At 42.7% G+C, this 21,238-nt stretch overlaps 1 protein-coding gene across 2 annotated transcripts in view; it reads right to left on the bottom strand.

The window, feature by feature from the left end:
* galnt14 (UDP-N-acetyl-alpha-D-galactosamine:polypeptide N-acetylgalactosaminyltransferase 14 (GalNAc-T14)) overlaps positions 1–21,238 on the bottom strand; it is a 266,824-nt gene that overhangs the window by 20,390 nt on the left and 225,196 nt on the right. For both annotated transcript variants that reach the window (XM_085383098.1, XM_085383097.1), the window contains exons 10-12: positions 6,613–6,739; positions 1,206–1,298; positions 234–317 (exon numbers count right to left, since the gene is read on the bottom strand). In XM_085383098.1, the coding sequence (XP_085239224.1) occupies positions 234–317; positions 1,206–1,298; positions 6,613–6,739 (304 nt within the window). The remainder of the gene's footprint in view (positions 1–233; positions 318–1,205; positions 1,299–6,612; positions 6,740–21,238) is intronic.

The following is a 21,238-nucleotide window of genomic DNA, read 5'->3' as shown; positions in this document are numbered from 1 at the left end:
AAAGTAAACTTTAAGTGTATACAGCAAAATGTTCTTCTTTAGAAGTTGAGGATAAACAAAAAGGTAGAAAAGCACAAAAAGAAATTATCTTATCATAACAATGAGCCAGGCAGTATTTAAGCCACTTTCGGCATTAGCTTTAAAAATTCTCTTCTCACTTTGCATACTCAGCAGGAGCTTTTCCTAGACAGATAAGTCTCCAGACACACACACAGACACACACACATACTTACTTGAGCTCTGGGTAGACATTGTCCAAGTACCACTTGAAGGATTTACAGTTGAGCTTCTTCCGAAGTTCCACTCTGCTTCGGATACTGAACACAGGCAGAAACAGACAATCAGATTGATACAGAAGCTGGCAGATGATCAGCAAACAACTTTCATTAAAATTATTTTTCTCTGCCACTATCATATGGGGAGAAAAAGCAATAAGGCAACTACACAAAATAAAACTGACACAAGTAATGACAAACTAAGAGTTCAACCATTACCAATAACGGAGGTGTGTGATATGAAAACAGGTAAAATCTTAAAGCAGAGCTGCAGCATCATCTACATGTGCAGGACTGATAATCACTGACATGTATTCACCGACAACTGTCGCCAGCGTCTATTACTGGCTGCATTTCTGATACTCATATCTTTTCTGCTATCAAAACAGATAAACCATTTATTTTAGGCTTAACCCTTATTTTTTTAAGAGTAACACACCAGGCTGAAAAGCTGAGCTGCAGTCCTCTCACTGTTTAAATTGCTGAAAGAAAACAAAAGCAACACTTTCAGAGCACATTAAATAACTAAGAGTTAAAGGAAATACCCTTTTAGTTTCTCTGATTGTATTATTCCATTGTGCAAATCAATGAACACACTATTTTATGGCCTTATTCTGTGCCCTAATTCAGTTTGATTGTGGTAGCTGCTAGGGGCAGTTAACTTGATAAAGGAAGGAGTTTATACTTCTGTGAGTTAACTTTGGTAAAATGTAACAATCTGTCCCTTTCTTTTACTTTATGCTTGAATTTTAATGGTGAACAAAGTTAGGGTACATTTCCATTAAATTACTTGTGGTAAGACAATACTACAAGTCCCCGTGCTTTGGTGCAAATAAAGAAACACCAGTCCTGTTTGAATATCTGAGGACTAAGAGGCAACGCAGATGACACACTGACATGTGAGAGTCAGATGTACTTGTGTGTTCTTACTCTCCGTAGGATTTGCCTCGTGCTGCCGGGCGAGCGGAGTAATAAAAGAGCCGGAAGTCATCCATCCACACCTCGGCTGTACGACGTGTGTTCCTGCAAACGCACAACCACACACTTACATCACACTCAGGCTAAAAATCATTAATGGTGACCATGTGCTACTCTGAATATTCCTCTTGTTGATTTATACAAGGTCACTGGACAAATTTAAACCAGACAACGAGTAAGCTAACGTCACGTTCCTGAAATTAATAATGTGCTTTCTGAAAGACATTTTGCAATTTAGTTGGAAAACAGAAATTTTTCATGTTAAAGTTTTCTTGAGCAACAAAGGTTTTTGCTTTAATCACTCAGATAAGAATGTGACCCAAGACTAATTTCAACTTTGTGTTTCCCAGCTCTGTGAAATATATTAATTGTGTATGAGAAAGAGAGCTTTGGGACTTAAAATGATGTTATGTCTCTAATTTGATCCTCAGGCTGCAGATTTTGTTTTCATAAATATAAAAACAGGAGGTGCATAATTGGCCTTTTTATTTAACACTATGTGAGACATCAAAAATCATTTTATGCATGTGTGATTATGACTGACAAAATGCATTGTGAAACCAAGAGGTAATTTATTAATCACATACAAACAGAATGAGAACAAACAGAACAGCTTCATCTCAGATACAGCAACACAACCTCTGTGCTGTAATGTAATGTAGTATTTGCATATATATGTAAGGTCAGGTCTCGCCCTCATTTGCAGTCTGAACTACTTCTGAATATGATCCAGCTGTTATTTTAACCACAGCGAACAGATGAGCGGCTGCAGGAGGAAGGAGAAATGGAAGGAAGTAAAAACAGACATCATTTACCTGCTGCCTTTAAACACACAAAGAAACAACCCACCTCTAGATGTGGTCTGGCTGATTTATTTATTTAAAATGTATTTTTTTTTTTTTTGCATTTTTAGCCTCAACAGGACAGCTCAGAGTGGACAAGAAAGCAGGTAGAGAGTAGGGGGACATAAATGCAGAAAAAGGTCTGGAGGAGACCTAAACCCTGGTTCCTGCACCACCGTTGGTATATAGATCACATACTTAACCAAGTGAGCCGGATCACCTGCTCAATCAGAACCTTAGCCAGATCAATCAGATCCCATTCTGACCTCACTGGAGTCTCTTTGCATGTTCACCTGCCCTAGCGTGCACATTTACAAACAGATCAGCCATGATATTCAAACAACTGACAGCTGCAGGGAATAATTCATGTAGACGTTATTTGGACCGCACACCTCAACACTGATTCGAGCACACTCCCTCACCACAATGAAAAAATAGGACTCTCTAACGTCACTACCCCTGCTCGTCCCCATAGGACAATTTGATCTGCTGACCTCAAAAACAACTTCCTGAATATCAGATGCTCCAGATCTCAATCCAGCTGGGCACCAGAGAAACCATGGAACCATGAAGTGTGTATAACAGATACAAGCGTACACATAACCTCTGTGAGATCTCTTTAACGCACTTTTTAAAGTCTAATTTGAAAGCCTTGAGCTGAGAATTTTGGCAAACACCATCTTGACCGCATGTTCATACATGTACAGTGGCGACTTGTTCACTGAGAAGATGCTGAACGAGTCAATAATTTACAAAATCACGATCAAAGTGTAATTAATATGACCCGAAACCTGTGACTGCATCAGAAAGAATGCAAGTTTAAGGCACTTAAACATTGGTTGTATCCACCTTTTACTGTACAGTTCAGTGGCATTCAGTGTACATACAATATAAGCTGTAACGCAGTGTGTAGAAGAGATCACAACAAAGGCTGTCATATGGCTGGCTGCGATGTTTTCTGCATTTGCATTCAAGCACATCATGTTTTCTTCTATTCAGGCAGGACTTCCACATATAGAGCCATGTTGATACCAAGTGTAAGTCATAGCTACTGCTGTATCTCATCATTTCGGTTCAACTCACTGCACTTTATTCACCCACACAGCGCTAACAGTAAACCACATTTTCACTATCTCTCATCTCCATTTACTCTATTTTTCCCTCCCTCTGTCTCTCTGTAGTAATTAGCTATTAGCTGAGTTTCTGTGAGCTGTGAACAATCTCACTGAAATGACAGAAACCCTCCATTACAGGCATTACACACACTGGCTGTGGCAGCTTAATGAAAGGGGAAGAGAGAGGGGATATGAGATGCTTGTAGGCGTATAAACATAAATATGTGTCACATGCAGGCTTACAATTAAATCCTCTCACTGTGCACACGCAAGCAGGCAAACACGAGGTCACAGCAGCAGACCTCAGCGAGGGAGGAAACAGCATAAACTTTGTAATCGAATTATTAAGCAGCCCCTTTTTATTTAGCATATTCATAATCCAGACTGCCAGCACTGAAGCCTCGAGCTAATTAACCAGCAGAGCAACACGAGAGCAGACAACAGCAGCTTTGTTTGGGAGGACGGCGTTGATCACAAACATCAGGCCATCGTGATACAAATAAAAGTCATCTTCTTCTGCGCAGAACAGATGTTGCCTCGGTAACGGCCAACAGGGAGCAAAATGAGCAACTAAACAGCCCAACTGAAAAAAAAGTATCAGTGTTGGCATGGATTAGCTGCTTGACACAAAACAATAAATTTATATGAGCCATTTGGCCGAGGCTTCGCTCCAAAGTGCCATTTAGCAGTGGGAGCGCTCATTTTGGGAACAGAACCCTTCATTCTGGCATCTTTAGTGCCTTGCTCTGTCCATTAAGCCACAAAGGGGACCTCAACTCCCAACGCTGGCAGTGCTAGCGCCAGTGCTTGCATGCTGAGGTTTATGAATTAGTGAACTGTTAAAGGAAAAAAAAAAATCACCTGACAAATCATCAATATATTCGTGAGTTAATTTGTGAAAAAAAAGCACCGCAGTTTGGGTTTCGATAACCTCTCACTGGTCTTCTACTTTCATTTGTCATTTTAAGCGTTTCCCAGAATGACTTTTAATACATGCTTCAACATAATATTGGATATTCACTAGCAAAGGGCCCAATTAAACTAATGGGTTTTAATATTAAATGAAGAAATTGAGTTTCTCTCTTGTGGCAACTTTTTAATGTAAATTTTTAGCTCATGTTCCCTAATAGGCATTGAAGCATAAGATGAAGAGCAAAATACGGGACACGGGAGGCAAAGTAAAAGTCCAAAAGGGAAGAATTTGAAGGCTCGGGTCATACACAAGGGGTCAATAAACATGGCAAACAATCCAGAAGAGCATAAAAGCATAAAAGTAGCCAGTAGTCATACCCAAGGAAATCCTTTTATAAGCACAAGGAAAATATTCAAATAAATAGAAAAAAAGGAAACTAGCTTGACTACTCTGACTAATGAGAGGAAAACAAGAAACTTCTTATACTGTAAGCGTGTCTGCATGTGTGTGGTAGGAAATTGAAGGGAAGAACAAAGGAAGGAAGTAAAACTAATGGGAGTACAAAATAATTGAGTAAATCACTTGACACAAACATGATCAAAATCCCAAACCGTGCCATTATTAGGAACACACCTTGCAGTCATGTTTACTTTGTTCTTGACCCTGTAATCTAAATGGAGTTGTTATTGTAGCCATGATTGATCTATTTATACAAGACCAATTCGGAAGCATTCTGAGCACATTAGTCCTGTTAATGGATTATTGGGCTGCCTGAAAGCATCTTTCTGTTCAAACTCTTTGACAGGGGCAGAATAAGAATACAGCTTATGCTAATAGGATAATATTGTGCTCGCAGCTCAAAGGCTCCCAGGCAGCTGTAAATCCACTTTAACAATGATGGGAGCATCATTTGGAGGCTGCAACACACACACAGCTCCGAATGGCAATGCTGCATGTCTGTTTCCTCTGCATGCCACAGCAATTCAGTCACACAAAAGTGATCTCGTATTATTAGTTAGGCAGGAAGGTTAGCGCATGCTCGAGGATTATATAAATTTACAAAAAAGTCAGATATGTTATTAATTCAGTACCAAAGTTCGTTAACAAACAGTATTTAGGCTAGAAGGTCAGCACCACGGAGATAGCAGAAACTAGACAGACACGATATTCCTCACATAATTAATTTACCTCCAGCATATTAAATTAAAGATGTTGAGTGACTGAGCAAACACAGAAGGTAGGACATGCATAATGTTAATAACAGCTGCAATGGTATAATATAAATCAAAGATTCTGTGGGAATATGAGTTTGCACATATCCTCAAAGGGGATCCGTTATTCTTGATATTTATGCAGCTGCATTTTAGAAAGTGAAGACAAAAAAAGTGAAGAAAAGAGCCAAATATGAGCCAAGTATGAATGAGACCACTGATGGAAGAAAGTAAACTTCTTAGCTGTGAGATTTAATAGCAAAGCTGAGGCTGAATTCTTGTCATTCCTATGACCAGCTAGTCTTTAGACCCAGTATATGCAGGTCTGAAGACCACTTTTTCTGGACTTTGGGTTAGAGCTGATTCTATTTTGGTAAACGTTTTATTTTTGCGTTTGATGTTTTCCTTGGATGCAATCAAAGCCTGCTCAAATGTGATTGGTCCAGTTGAGTACAAGCAGAAACCCTCTGCTTCTTCTTGTCCCGAGCCTACAGATACACTTGGAAGGGTTTATTTATTGAAAATATATTTTCACTGAATTTTTCCAGGAGAGAGTTCAAAAGCATTGGAGTGTGGACACAGACGGCTGCGTGTTAACACTGTGATCTTCTAAATGTCAGGAACAGAGCAGATTCCTTCGGTCCAAATGGTCATTATAGTGATTCACTGTCGACTCATGACACTGAGTCAATAATGAGTGAGCAGACGGGAAAAAAAATACATTTGTTTGCTGCAAGAAGTGTAGCACTTTAAAAAATTGTGATACTTATAACTTTGTTCAATCTAACATTGAATTTCTCAAATATTTCTTATACATGGCAAAAAAAAGAAAAGAAAAAAAAAAAGAAACATAAGCCATTATAGATCAGTTTCATCTGCTTTAGTACAAATGAAAGTGACAAAGAAAGGCATCAACACAGCAGCAACAGGAGCCACCTCTTGGTATCTCCTCCATGCTCTTGAGTCTGTTCCCAGAGATTAAACAAACCTTACAATATTGTGGAGGAGCTGGGCTACATGTGCAGCCTAAATTTGCTGCAGGTATCGTCTCATACTATCAGCAGTGACAAGGAAACGAGCAAAAAGAAAAAGTAGAAAAAACTCAGTCAGGAGGAATAAGAAGAGGGTCTGTTGCCACCTCTCCAACACCTCTGTTGTCCCTCTGAATTGCACCGAAACAGGTGAAGTGAATTCACAAAGGTTCATGCTCAAGTATTACTGATTTTTTTGTTAAACCGTGATAAAAATAGTTCTATAAATTATCCTTCAGACACTTACTTGATGTATGTGTTGGCGTTGCCTTCAGGAAACACATATGGGTGTTTCTTCCTGAAGACGTGACCCACTCTGCTGCAGGGCAGGATCTCCAGACTGCCGCCACACTGCCAAACCCGGAATGAGATCTCTGCACACAACACAAACAGACATAAGAAAGACTTTTAAATTCCCTGATATTGATATATGAAGCGATTATTAAAGTTTCACTAAAGCTGTATAAAATGTCAATCATATATATTTAATCTCTGTAATATTCTGGATATTTATAATTGAGCTATTTGTTATATTTTGTAACTCTGTAATATATTGTATTATTTACTTTAGTTCAGTCTGTTACTGTTCCTGTTGTACTGAAAAATGTAAATAAAATCACTGATAATTTTGGTTTGGTTTTCATGCAGCTGTGACAAACTGTAAACTTAAACAATCTGAGCTGATCACTGGGAGCAGCTTTGATTATTTTGTATTAATGGCATAAAGTTGATGATGAGAGTTCTTATAGTCAAATACAGAAACGTCTCAAAATAAAATAATGACGAAGAGTAAATCTGTCTGTAAGACTTTAATGAAACTGAAGGCTTAATATCCAATAAAAAGCCTTACAGCAAAATTTGATTGCAAAGTCAAAAATAATTAAATTCAGGTAGAGACATTTCGTATATGAAGACGCGGGATGTTTTTGTTTAAAGATATTCAGGCATCCAGCTCAATTAACTGCCATGAATGGTAAAATTATACTTATTCAAATATTTCTCTGTATTTTCACTAATGCTCAACTGTAATAAGAGGTGTTATGATCCAGTGATGTGTTTGTTGGTATTGTGCATCCCACCGGAGGATGGTTGGTGGTATTTTCCCTTTTCTTTCTTTTTCCCTCTCCTAGAAGGTGGACACCTAGGCGTGGCTGCTAAGTATCCGGGTGGAGTCTTTACCTATCCTCGGACTGGATAATTGATGGACCACCTCCAGTACTTAACGTCCGGATGACAGACACCTGGCAGTGTTTTTGGGGAACCCCGTTGACTCGATCACGGAGTTGGTGTGTGTGGTTATTGTAGTGCAGGCTGGAGTATTCACGTGTACCTCTAGCCTTGCCATGTAAATAATTGTAAATAGGTTAACAAGTGGCGGTCACTTTTTTTTTGTATCTTTGCTGTATAACTTTCACTGTCGCAGCCTAGTAGGCGTGAGAAGCCGTTTCTTTTGTTGAACAAGTTTTCTCCTGTTTTTCGTTAGGTAATTAGGTAAGAGACTTGTCTTTTGTTTTTGTTTTTCTTTTTTTCTAGGGAAGTGTAGGGAGTGGGTTTTAGGGGGTTTTGTTTATTGTTTTGGCATTGCTCACTGCCGATGAAAATAAATGGCTGCTTAAATACTTGACAAAGGTGTCTTTGTTGGGGTTTGTGCGTGGGTGGGAAGTGAGTGGGGCGAAACTTTTGTTGCGTTTGATTGCTTGCCGGGACCAGAACGTAACATATTGGGGGCTCGTCCCTTTGGTGGTTCTTTTTGTGGCTTGTTTTCTTGGTTGGCGGTTTTTTCTTGTGTGGGGGGTGTGTGTTAGGATGGAGTTTAAGTTGGAGGACTTCACTCTGAGCCCGTCTGCGGAGAAGTTGGACAGGTGTAAAAAGGCTGACCTCTTGCTTGTTGCTGAGTTCTTTGATGTGACTGTGCCGTTGACTGCGAAGAAGAAAGAGCTTAGGGAGCTCCTGTGTGTCCAGTTGACGGACAGGGGGTTGTTTGGTGAGCCGGGTCCTGCAGGGGGGGTTGAGCTGGGGGCTGTTGCTGGTGTTTCTGCCCCACTGAAAAATCTCCCTTTTCCACCTAGCCCTTCTGTGGAGGAGCTGCGGTTAACGCTGCGCATTAAGGAGGTGGAGCTAAAGAAACAGCAGTTGGAGGTGGACGCTATGCACTTGAGGATCAGGGCTCTGGAGGTAGAGAGGGGAGCCTCTGTGTCTGCCAGCCCTCCTGTACCTCGGTTAGCCCCGCAGTCACCATCCCCGCAGGTACCCTCCCCGGAGTCATCATCCCCGCAGGTACCCTCCCCGGAGTCATCATCCCCGCAGTCGCCATCTCCGCAGCCACCGGCCCCGATGCCAGGTGGTGGCTTTGATGTGAGTAAACACATCAAAATGGTGCCAGCGTTTCGGGAAACTGAGGTGGATTCGTATTTCACAGTGTTTGAACGTATCGCAGGTGCGCTGCACTGGCCAAAGGATGTGTGGTCTCTTTTACTCCAATGTAGATTGGTGGGGAAAGCTCAAGAGGTATGCACCGCTCTTTCTCTGGAGGACAGTTTTGACTATGATACGGTGAAGGCTGCTGTCCTACGCGCTTACGAGCTTGTGCCAGAGGCTTACAGGCAGAGATTTAGGGATGGGAAAAAATCCGCCAACCAGACCTATGTGGAGTTTGCCAGAGAAAAGAAAACTCTGTTTGATAAGTGGTGTCATGCTACAGAAGTAAAAACCTTGGAAGACCTGCGTGAGTTGGTGACGTTAGAAGAGTTTAAAAATCAACTACCAGACACTGTGGTAACCTACTTAAACGAACAGAAGGTTACGACTCTCGCCGCTGCTGCTATACGGGCTGATGAGTTTGTGTTGACACATAAAGTGGTGTTTTCGGCTCCTGCTCACAGTTTTTCGTCTTCCGGTGGCCCCCCGCCCCGATGGTCTCCAAGGGGCACCCGCCGTGCCATCCCCTCATCCGTTGAGAACCGTGTGTGTTTTTTTTGCCATGAGCAGGGACACCTTATTGCGGTTTGCCCTGCTCTGAAAAGAAAAGAAATGACCAGGAAGGGTGCATCTCCTTCCCCAATAAACCTTCTACAGATAAACCCTCCTCCTTTGGGGGAGGTGATGGTACCCGAAAATGATAAGGTAGATGAGGAGTTTAAGCCATTTGTGTCACACGGTTTTGTTTCCTTGATAGGGGAGGATCGGCGGGCTCCTGTCAGTATTTTGCGAGACACTGGTGCGAAACAGTCGCTCATTCGTGAGGGGGTTTTACCGTTTTCAGCTCAATCCTATTGTGGGGCTGATGTGTTAGCCTGGGGAGTTAGGATGTGTGTAATACGGGTTCCTTTACATTTGGTGCAGCTTTCGTCTCAGTTTTTGTCTGGTGAGGTTAAGCTTGGGGTGCGACCCCAGTTACCGGTTGCAGGTATTGACATCATTTTGGGAAACGATCTAGCTGGCTGCACAGTTTTTCCGTCGCCAGAAGTAGTTGATATACCACTTACAGATAATAGTGGTTTCGCTTGTGCTACATCAAATGCTGTTCCTTTGTTTCCCGTGTGTGCTGTGACACGTGCGCAGGCACGCAAACAGGGTGACGTGGTGGGTCTTAGCGACTTTTTCTTAAGCGCTTCAGACACACTGAGCTTGCGACCCGCCTGTGAAGGTACCCCTGTCTCTGTATCACTTCAGCCGGATGAGGAGACTATGACTCTGTCAGTAGATAAAGACAAGCTTATAGAAATTCAAAAAAATGATGAGAGCTTGTCATCTTGTTGGGCGTATGTGACCGAGCCTAAGAGTGGGAGATCTGCGTCCTACCTTATTGAGGATGGGGTGCTGATGCGCTACTGGACTCCCAGTTCTGGCTGCACCCATGAGGGAGTGCAGCAGATTGTTGTTCCGCAGTCGCTTCGTCCCCAGGTCCTAAGCTTGGCACATGACCACATTATGTCCGGTCACTTGGGAATCACAAAAACATATAACCGTGTCCTCCGTTATTTCTTTTGGCCTGGTCTCAAATCTGATGTGGTAAGATTCTGCCGCTCGTGTCACACGTGTCAGCTTGCCGGTAAACCAAATCAGGCGATTCCCGCTGCTCCGCTACAACCCATCCCGGTTGTTGGGGAACCTTTTGAACATGTCATTGTTGACTGTGTGGGTCCTCTTCCTAAAACACAGTCCGGAAATCAATACCTACTTACCATGATGTGTATTACCACTCGTTATCCGGAGGCCATTCCACTACGCTCATTAAAAACCCGTGGGATTGTGAAAGCATTAGTTAAGTTTTTTTCCACTTTCGGGTTGCCTAAACGCATCCAAACTGATCAGGGCACAAACTTTATGTCTAAAATCTTTGCCCAGGTCATGACAGAGCTCGGTGTCACTCATCACACTTCGAGCGCATACCACCCGGAGAGTCAGGGTGCATTAGAAAGGTTCCATCAAACCCTAAAAAACATGCTTCGCAAATTTTGCACGGAGTCTGGCCGTGAGTGGGATGAGGGGGTGCCACTACTGTTGTTTGCCGTCAGGGAGACATGTCAGGAGTCTTTGGGGTTCAGTCCAGCTGATTTGGTTTTTGGCCACACGGTGCGCGGTCCGTTACGTCTCCTGAAAGAGAAATTTCTCTCAGATAGTCATCGGCCGAAAGAAAATATTCTGGACTATGTTAGTTTGTTTAAGGAGAGGCTACATAATGCCTGTGCTTTGGCTCGTGACATGCTAGCAAAGGCTCAGGTTAGAATGAAAACACATTTTGATAAGAAGTCTGTAGTACGGATGTTCCAGTCAGGTGACCGCGTGTTGGTTTTCTTGCCGGTTGTTGGTTCTCCCCTGCAAGCAAAGTTTTCCGGTCCGTATGTCATTGAGTGCAAACTAAGTGAGACGGACTATGTGGTGTTAACCCCTGATCGTAAGAAGAAAAGTCGCGTCTGTCACATCAACATGCTAAAGGAATACATTGATCGTGACCGCTCTAGTTTGGCACCTGTTGTGTCACCTATTGTGTCGGTATCCGTTTCTCAACCCTTGTATAGTCCCGGCGATGACGGGTTGGATGACAGGCACACCTCTGTTTCGGGTGCGCGTCTTGGGAACTCTGAAATCTTGGCTGACTTGGATGCCTATTTGGCGCCCCTGTCTGATCCCGCTAATTCTGATGTCCGTGAGCTCATTACAAACTACTCTGCTCTTTTCGGTGACATCCCCACTCAAACGCATGTATTAAGTCATGATATTGATGTGGGTGACCATAAGCCCATAAAGCAGCATGCATACCGGGTAAATCCCACTAAGCGGGCCATTATGCAGCAAGAAGTCCAGTATCTTCTTGACCACGGTTTTGCTTTCCCCAGTAATAGCTCTTGGAGCTCACCATCACTTCTCGTTCCAAAACCCGATCAAACTCCCCGTTTCTGTAATGATTTCCGAAAAGTAAATGCTGTTACGAAACCCGATTCGTTTCCTCTCCCACGTATGGATGATCTGGTCGATCGTGTGGGTTCGGCAAACTTTGTAACCAAACTTGACCTCTTAAAAGGGTACTGGCAGGTCCCCTTAACTCAACGCGCATCAGAAATCAGTGCCTTTGTTACACCCGATCATTTTTTGCAATATACCGTCATGCCGTTCGGGTTGAGAAATGCCCCCGCCACATTTCAACGACTGATGAACACTGTGTTACAGGGAGTCGTAAATTGCGAAGTGTATCTGGACGATATAGTGGCCTATTCCTCCACCTGGACTGAACACCTCAAGATTCTCAGGGAAATATTTGACCGGTTGCATGATGCCTCTCTGACACTGAATCTGGCTAAGTGTGAATTTGGAAAGGCGGTTGTAACTTATCTAGGGAAACAAGTAGGACAAGGTAGAGTCCTCCCTGTTGCTGTGAAAGTGCAGGCAATAGTAGACTTTCCAGTTCCACAGACTCGCCGGGAGCTGCGGCGTTTTTTGGGCATGGCAGGTTATTACCGTGGGTTCTGCAAAAACTTCTCTGAGGTAGTAGCCCCGTTAACCAGTCTTGCCAGTCCAAAATCGCCATTTGTGTGGACAGAGAAATGTCAGTTCGCTTTCGAAGCTGCTAAAGCTCTCCTTTGTAGTGCTCCGGTGTTGGCCGCCCCTGATTTTACACATCCGTTCAAGCTTGAGGTGGACGCCAGTGTTTTGGGGGCAGGTGCAGTGCTCGTGCAGGAGGATGACAATGGCATTGACCACCCAGTCTGCTTCTTTTCTAGAAAATTTCTAAAACACCAACTGCATTACAGCACGATTGAAAAGGAAGCCTTAGCCTTGCTATTGGCCTTGCAGCACTTTGAAGTGTACCTGGGATCTAGTCCTGTTCCAACCATTGTGTTCTCTGACCATAACCCTCTCCAGTTTCTATCTCGGATGCAAAACAGCAACCAGCGCCTTATGCGTTGGTCCCTACTCCTTCAGGACTTCAACATTGAGATCCGATATAAAAAGGGCTTAGAGAACGTTATGGCTGATGCCCTCTCTAGGGCTTAAATCAAACATCTTTGTGTGGGGTTGGATGTTTGATTTTTTTTGGGTGGGGGAAACTGTTATGATCCAGTGATGTGTTTGTTGGTATTGTGCATCCCACCGGAGGATGGTTGGTGGTATTTTCCCTTTTCTTTCTTTTTCCCTCTCCTAGAAGGTGGACACCTAGGCGTGGCTGCTAAGTATCCGGGTGGAGTCTTTACCTATCCTCGGACTGGATAATTGATGGACCACCTCCAGTACTTAACGTCCGGATGACAGACACCTGGCAGTGTTTTTGGGGAACCCCGTTGACTCGATCACGGAGTTGTGTGTGTGGTTATTGTAGTGCAGGCTGGAGTATTCACGTGTATCTCTAGCCTTGCCATGTAAATAATTGTAAATAGGTTAACAAGTGGCGGTCACTTTTTTTTTGTATCTTTGCTGTATAACTTTCACTGTCGCAGCCTAGTAGGCGTGAGAAGCCGTTTCTTTTGTTGAACAAGTTTTCTCCTGTTTTTCGTTAGGTAATTAGGTAAGAGACTTGTCTTTTGTTTTTGTTTTTCTTTTTTTCTAGGGAAGTGTAGGGAGTGGGTTTTAGGGGGTTTTGTTTATTGTTTTGGCATTGCTCACTGCCGATGAAAATAAATGGCTGCTTAAATACTTGACAAAGGTGTCTTTGTTGGGGTTTGTGCGTGGGTGGGAAGTGAGTGGGGCGAAACTTTTGTTGCGTTTGATTGCTTGCCGGGACCAGAACGTAACAGAGGGATCAGAAAAAAAGCATTTATGACTTGGCTGAAGTAGCTTTATTCAGTGATGTAAGTTTTATTTTTCTTGTTTTTTTAAAGCTAAAGTTGTGGGGGGGGGGGGGGTTTCTCTTTTATCCTAAACAAAATGACAATTGACCCAAGAATGCTCATCCCTTACACAAAGCCAAGAATAGAGTTATCTGTTCTGTGTATCTTTATCAGTGTCACTATGTAATTTTTCAAAAATGTTTTATTTCTTCTGCGAAGCACTTTGTGATGTTCTGCTCTTGAAAGGCACCCTAAATAAATGTCGCCTTTCATCCTAAGCTTTGTTTTTTACAAAGCACCTGTCACACAGCCCAAAGTGCTTCAAATGGCATGGCTGAAGCAGTAAATAATAAATGTTGCACTTCAAAATCCCCTTTTCAGTCTATCCTTCACGTCCTCTATCAGAGGCCTGGGAGCTTGAGGGTCCAACACAGTATCGTTGCTGTTCCTAGGACTGCGCTCTTCTGGACAGAGATCTCAAATGTTGTTCCTGGAATCTGCTGGAGCCACTCGCCTAGCTTGGGGGTCACTGTACTGAGCGCCCTGATTACCACTAGAACCACTGTTACCTTCACCCTCCACATCTTGTCAAATTCTTCTCTCAACTCTTGGTACTTCTCCAGCTTCTCATGTTCCTTCTTCCTGATCTTGCTGTCATTCAGTATAGCTACATCTATCACTACGGCCATCTCCCTCTGTTTATCCACCTCTAATATGTCTGGTTGGTTAGCCATCACCAGTTTGTCTGTATGTATCTGGAAGTCCCACAGGAACTTAGATCCGTCATTCTCAACTACCCTAGGTGTCCCATTTTGACCACAGGACTTGTTCCTGTTGGTCACTTGGTTATGGTGTTCGATGTATGCCTTGCCTGCTAGCATCTTGCACCCTACTGTTATGTGCTGGATTTTCTCAAGGGCAACTGTACACAGCCTGCACCTGGGGTCTTGCCTGGTGTGATAGACCCCTGCCTCTATGGATCTTGTACTTGGAGCTTGCTTCTGTGCTGCCATGATTAGTGCCGCTTTCCTGCCTTTCAGTCCAGCTTTGTCCAGCCACTGGTAGGATTTCTGATTGTCAGACAGTTCTTCTATCTGCTGGTGGTATCTGCAAGGACCTGTCCTTACATGTCCTTATTGCACCTCTTTTTTCTTGGATTTTTGCTGCCTGAAGTATTAACTAAGCATGCTGTCAGTGAAGGCCATCTTCCTGATGTGCTCATGGGTGTGGATGTTCAAGCTAGTCCTCAGCCTCTTTCATTGCACTTAGTGTACAGTCTCAGGGTGCTAGGCTTGGGGTGAAACCCTCCATTCATGGTCAGGAGCTTCCTTGTCTTGATGTCTGTGGCTTCTATCTCCTCCTTTGGGCACCTTATTATCCCAGCAGGGTACCTGATCACTGGCAGGGAGTAGGTTTTGATAACCCGGATATTGTTCTTAACATTTAGCTGACTCTTCAGGACTTGCCTCACTCTCTGCAAGTACTTGGTGGTTCTAGCTTTCCTAGCAGCCTGTTAGTGGTTCCCATTTCCCTGTGGGATTCCAAGATACTTGTAGCATGATCCCATAAGTTCTTTCTTCCTTCCCCCTGGTTAACGAGGAGGTGGCTAACGATTGCTCCATTCTGTAGTCGGTATCCATAGCCAGTCTTGTCAGTGATCTCACTGAGGGGGTTCAGGCCTATACAGAACAGCAGTGGGGACAGACTACCTCCTTGGTAGATCGTGCACTTGATGGTGACTTGTGCTATGGGCTTGAAGTTGGCCTCTAGTGTTGTACGTCACATCCCAATGGAGTTCCTGATAAAGGTTCTTAGGGTCCTGTTGATCTTGTTTATTTCTAGGCATTCCAGGATCCAGGTGCAGGGCACTGGAGTCATAGACCTTCTTGTAGTCAATCCAGGTAGGGCACAGGTTGGTCAGTCTGGACTTGCAATCTCAGAGGTACTGTCCATAGTACTCCGTTCACATTATCTAGCAGATCCTCAGATGGTACTTCACTTAGTCTTAGTAACCAGCTACGGAGGATCCAGGTTTCAAGCTTTGCCATGATACCCTCTCTCAGGACAGTTCCTCAAGCACTCAACAATCCTCCTTCCATTGCACTTGGGGCTTGGTACCCAATCTCGGGTGGAGGTGATGATATCGCCCCCATGAGCCGTCATCCTGGCTCCCCCTTGCCGTAGCATTAGTGTTGTACCTTGTCAAACTCTAGACATGAGAATATTTCCTTCTACTGAATGTTGGAACACTGAGCTACTAGTGGTTTGACTGTCAATCTGGATGCTGGGTATCGAAGATTCCATAGATCCCTCATCCTATTCATCCTATTCATGTAACCCCTTCCACTTCCACTTTGTGGGGCGATCGTGGCTCAAGAGTTGGGAGTTCGCCTTGTAATCGGAAGGTTGCCGGTTCGAGCCCCGGCTTGGACAGTCTCGGTCGTTGTGTCCTTGGGCAAGACACTTCACCCGTTGCCTACTGGTGGTGGTCAGAGGGCCCGGTGGCGCCAGTGTCCGGCAGCCTCGCCTCTGTCAGTGCGCCCCAGGGTGGCTGTGGCTACAATGTAGCTTGCCATCACCAGTGTGTGAATGTGTGCGTGAATGGGTGGATGACTGGATATGTAAAGCGCTTTGGGGTCCTTAGGGACTAGTAAAGCGCTATATAAATACAGGCCATTTACCATTTTCAAGCAACTTAAAGAAGTCCAGACGCTTTTCTTTGTAAGCTCATTTGACTACAATGACCTGGATGACTGAGAACCTTCACAGACATGGGGTTCATTTTAAATGTCTAGAACAAGCTTCACTAAAGTAAGAGGTGGTGTTAGGGATGAAACCAGTTTTAACATACTTTTGGGAGGCAAACATCAAGTGTGTCAGGTTAACTGGTTAAATTTACCTCCATTCTGTCTCTCACGCTTATTTATTTGAAGTGTTGTCCTTTTTTTCTATTTTGTATCTTTTCTATTCGGCACATCACAGCTAAGTGGGACAACCCTCCCTAAATATTTGATGACACACTGATGGACTCTGATTTGTTTGTTTGAGTTATGTGTGTTAGAATGTGTGTGCGGATGCATTCATATGACCTGCTTACACTGTGCTCATTCTCTGATGTGAGCACTGCAACACAGATGAAAGACAAAACTAACTTCACTTCATTTCACATCATTCCTCGTGTGTGTGTTAATTCTCAGAGTTTCTATCTGTCCACAGAGAAAAAAAGAAACAAGCGTTCCCCCAAAGAAAGAGAAGCTGAAAATTTCACAAAGTTTTTGCAGTAACAGGGGGGGAGAGAGGGAGAGTGAGAGCATGGAAGAGAGAGGAAGTGAAAATTAGAGCATGGACTGGTTTGATGAGGGAGAGGAGGGATGGAGGCAAAGATGAAACACGAGAGAGTACAAAGGAGAACAAGAAAAGTCAGCAAGATGCTGAAATATTGACACAGAGCCTGTGAGACTGACAGAAACATGACAGAGAGCAAATGAGTGTGTTTGTGTGTGCGTGTTTGTGTGCGCACGTTTCTCAAAGGGAGATGAAAAACCATCTTTCAGTGATCAGAGAAAAGGCAGCAGTATAACAATCACCAAACTGAATTCAACACCATAGACACACACACACACACACACACACACACACACACACACACACACACACACACACACACACACACACACACACACACACAGTTCAGATGACTGGAGGCAGGTAGCAGCAGGAGCGCCAGATGCTGCTGCTGGATGGATGTCAGAAGGTAAAGACTTTTTTTTTGTTGAATGAAAACTTCACCTTTGTTTCTGGCAGTTATCTCACTAATTTAATCATCCCTCTGTCTTTGCAATCGGCTCAGCTGTCTGTGATCACACAGTCAACACCAGGGAAACTGTTCAAGTCATGCATCTGATGCAGTGCTAGGTGTATGCTAAAACTACAAGCTGTTATCTCCTCACTTTCCCCCCTCTGTCACTCCACTATTACAAATCTGAATTCAAATCTGATTTAAATTACTGAGCAACAACAACAACAACCTTTATTTATAGAGCACATTAAAAGCCTTAGGCATACCAAAGTGCTTTACAAAAAACAATAAAATAATACAGTTAAGAGCATAATATCAAATATAATAAGAACAGCAGACAATGTTCACAGTAGAAAGCCACTAATAAAATGGACTGCAGCACATAGATTATAGCAGACCCAGTGCCGCATGATAGAGAACACCAAGAATGAAGGAATAGTAAAAAGTTAATGCAATAGGTCGCAGTTAACAGTCAGCATTTAACGGGTAGAGAAGGCAAGTTCAAAAAGATAAGTTTTAAGGCGTGCTTTAAAAGAAAAAATAGAATCAGACTCCCGAATGCCAATCGGGAGGCTGTTCCATAACTCAGGTGCAGCAAAGGCAAACGATCGATCGCCTCTAGATTTCAACCGAGATCTGGGCTGAACTAACAATAACTGCGAGGATGACCTTAAAGCCCTGGCAGGGACATAAGGGTTTAAAAGTTCCTTAAGATAGGTTGGTGCAGTATTATTGATAATTTTAAACGTAAGCAGCAAAATTTTAAATTGAATACGGTATTTGATAGGCAGCCAATGCAGCTCAGCAAGAACCGGAGTAATATGGTCAAACTTCTTGGTTTTAGTTAGAATACGTGCCGCAGCATTCTGAACTGTCTGTAATCTATGTAGAAGGGTAACATGGAGACCAGAATAGAGTGAGTTACAGTAATCTAGTCTTGACGTTACAAAAGCATGAATGAGCTTTTCTAAGTCATTATACGGGATATAGTGTCTGGCCCTGGAGATGAGACGAAGCTGATAAAAACTAGATCTGACAACAGCAGACACCTGTTTATCAAGTTTAAAGGAGCTGTCAAACAAGACACCCAGATTCCTGACAGTATCAGAGAAAGAACTAGTAAGAAAGCCAAAGGCATCTTGAAGTTTGGCGCGAAGGGCATTACTGCCAAAAATCATGATTTCAGTCTTTTTTTCATTGAGAATAAGAGTATTTGCCAACAGCCATTTCTTGACCTCACTCATGCACTCACGAAAGTTATTTAAAGATAAAGCAAGATCATCATGTAACTCAAAATAAATCTGAATGTCATCCGCATAATAGTGAAAAGCAATGTGGTATTTCTCAAAGATAGCGCTTAAAGGAAGCATATACAGTGAGAAAAGGGTCGGGCCTAACACAGAACCCTGGGGGACACCACAGCAAACAGGTACAGGGGAAGAGGAAGATGGGGCCAGATGTACCGAAGAAAGCCGATTGGAGAGGTAAGATTTGAACCAGTCCAAGGCAGTGCCCTTAATGCCAACAGAGTGCTCTAATCTTGCGACTAGGATGTTATGGTCAACCATATCAAATGCAGATGAAAGATCCAATAGAACTAAAACAGAAGGACGACCATTATCAGCCATAAGTAAAAGATCATTAAAAACACGAAGCAGCGCTGATTCAGTGCTATGATGTTGTTTAAAGGCTGATTGGAATTTATCATTTATATTATTCTCGTCCAGGTAGGTCTGCAGTTGAAGTAGAACCACCTTCTCAAGGATTTTAGCCAAGAAAGGAAGCTTGGAAATCGGTCTATAGTTGGCAAAATCACTATGATCCAGGTTATTTTTCTTTAAAACGGGTTGAATAAAAGCATGTTTAAGAACTGAAGGTACATAACCAGAAAGCAAGCAGAGGTTCAATATAGACAATAGACAGGGTCCAATTACATTAAAACAATCCTTGACTATACGAGATGGAAGAACATCATGTACACAATTAGTATTGTTTAGCAGTCGCCTTTAAAGTTGTCTCCTTCGGGCACAGCTGTCCTCCTACTTTTAGATCACTATCTCAAATTCTGTATGCGTCAATGATGCTCACTGGATACCCACTATTGTGTCGAAAGGCCAAACCTTCAACTTGAATTTAATTCTGTGGAAAAGGACAAGGTTACAGAGAGCATCTGGTCGAGCTCGTGGTAAGTGAAGGTTGTGCTGTGTGCTAGGGTACAGTAGCACATGCACAGTTCAGCTGGTTTGCAATAGATGTTATCTTTCAGACACCACTGGACATGATGGTATAATTCTGCCATGACAGTGTGACTCTGGGCAACAATGTCTTTGTGTGTTGTGAAAGTCAAAACAAAATGGCAAGTATGCTCGTGTTACAGTTTTTTACAGCCGCTAGGACACATTTCTCAATACTTAGGTCACGTTTGCAAAACTCCTCACACAGTGAGCACAACAGAAGTCTATGTGGGCTAAACTGAGGACCAGTTATCATTGTTTTGGCACAAAATGCATTCAATGACTACATCTCTCAAATTTCATGAATTATCTTCTCACTCAGACACAACAACTGCCAAAAATCTTTGTACGTACAGGACATTTTGCATGTGCTTACATACTGTTGTCAAAACTGTTAAACTTATGGCCAAAACAATAACACAATGCAAAACTTGAAAAGACAGCAAAATTCAACAGCAATATTTTATTGAAACATATTTTAAATCTAAAAATGCAGTTTAACCAGCCACAGCTGATTCTCATTGTAGATGAACATCTGCACAGGTGTTACTCCTTCAATTGTTCAACTCCTTCAATTCTGGCATGCCAGAAGATTCTTTCCTAGGTGTGTTGCCCTAGATGACATAAGATGTGATGTGGATGAGAACCTGTGGCCAAATGGAGAAGACCGAGTAGATTAGCATTACTATTGTATGTGTATCAGTGGATGGTGTGTATACAAATTCTTGTATTTTGGGATTACTTAGTGCAAAAAAATAGAAATACATAAACAAATATTAACGAATTCTGCATGATGTCTGATTCATTCCAGTAACATATATTGAAATTATAAACAGAGATGTGTCCTTGTTTTACACAAGAAAACACTGTGTAATGCTACATGTTGTTAGTGTTTTTCAGGTCATTGTTTTGTGGGTGACAAAGTGTGTTTGTCGGCTGTCAACCTTTGCTAGTGTTCTGGAAGAATGAGTTTATTTGAGACCTGAATGAAGTGTTTTGGTAGTTGTAGTGCATTTTGAATGTGAAATGAACTGCTTTGCCAAGCTGACGGTCAGTTAGGAGGATTGTGTGAAGAGTTTTGCAAAAGTGACCTAAGTATTGGGAAATGTGTCCTAGCGGCTGTAAAAAACTGTAATACCCCTGACCTGATGCTTAACCTTCAAACTTGCACACTGAGTCTCTGTTTTTCCTGAAAACTGCTGTTTTGTCTCAGAGCTGCAGACAGACACAGTTATCATCACAAGTGATGATACCTGACATGAAACTCAAGTCTTCTTGACACTGAAGTTGGTGCAATTTCGATTCATGTGGTGAAATCACAGACTGTAGGTGTAAGCCATCAAAATGGGACATCCATCATATAATAGCCATCTAAAAATTTCAGCAGCACTGGAAGCACAATGAGGAATTAAATTTAGGCATGCTTATTAACTATGGCTGCACCTCGCACTGTTATTTAAGATTGATTATGATTAGGAAATAATAGCAGCGTTTGGTATAAAATGAAAAAAGCAAACTAGCCCATTTCCTCCTTCAAGTGAAAGCTAACGTTTTAAATATTTAACTAAAACCATA

This window comes from Rhamphochromis longiceps, linkage group LG15 (assembly GCF_057381845.1).
Source record: "Rhamphochromis longiceps isolate RC_006_pf linkage group LG15, R_longiceps_female_GT1.1, whole genome shotgun sequence".
NCBI classification, from domain to species: domain Eukaryota; kingdom Metazoa; phylum Chordata; class Actinopteri; order Cichliformes; family Cichlidae; genus Rhamphochromis; species Rhamphochromis longiceps.
Note: the sequence above shows the minus strand (reverse complement) of the source record. Positions and strands in the feature narration are given on the sequence as shown.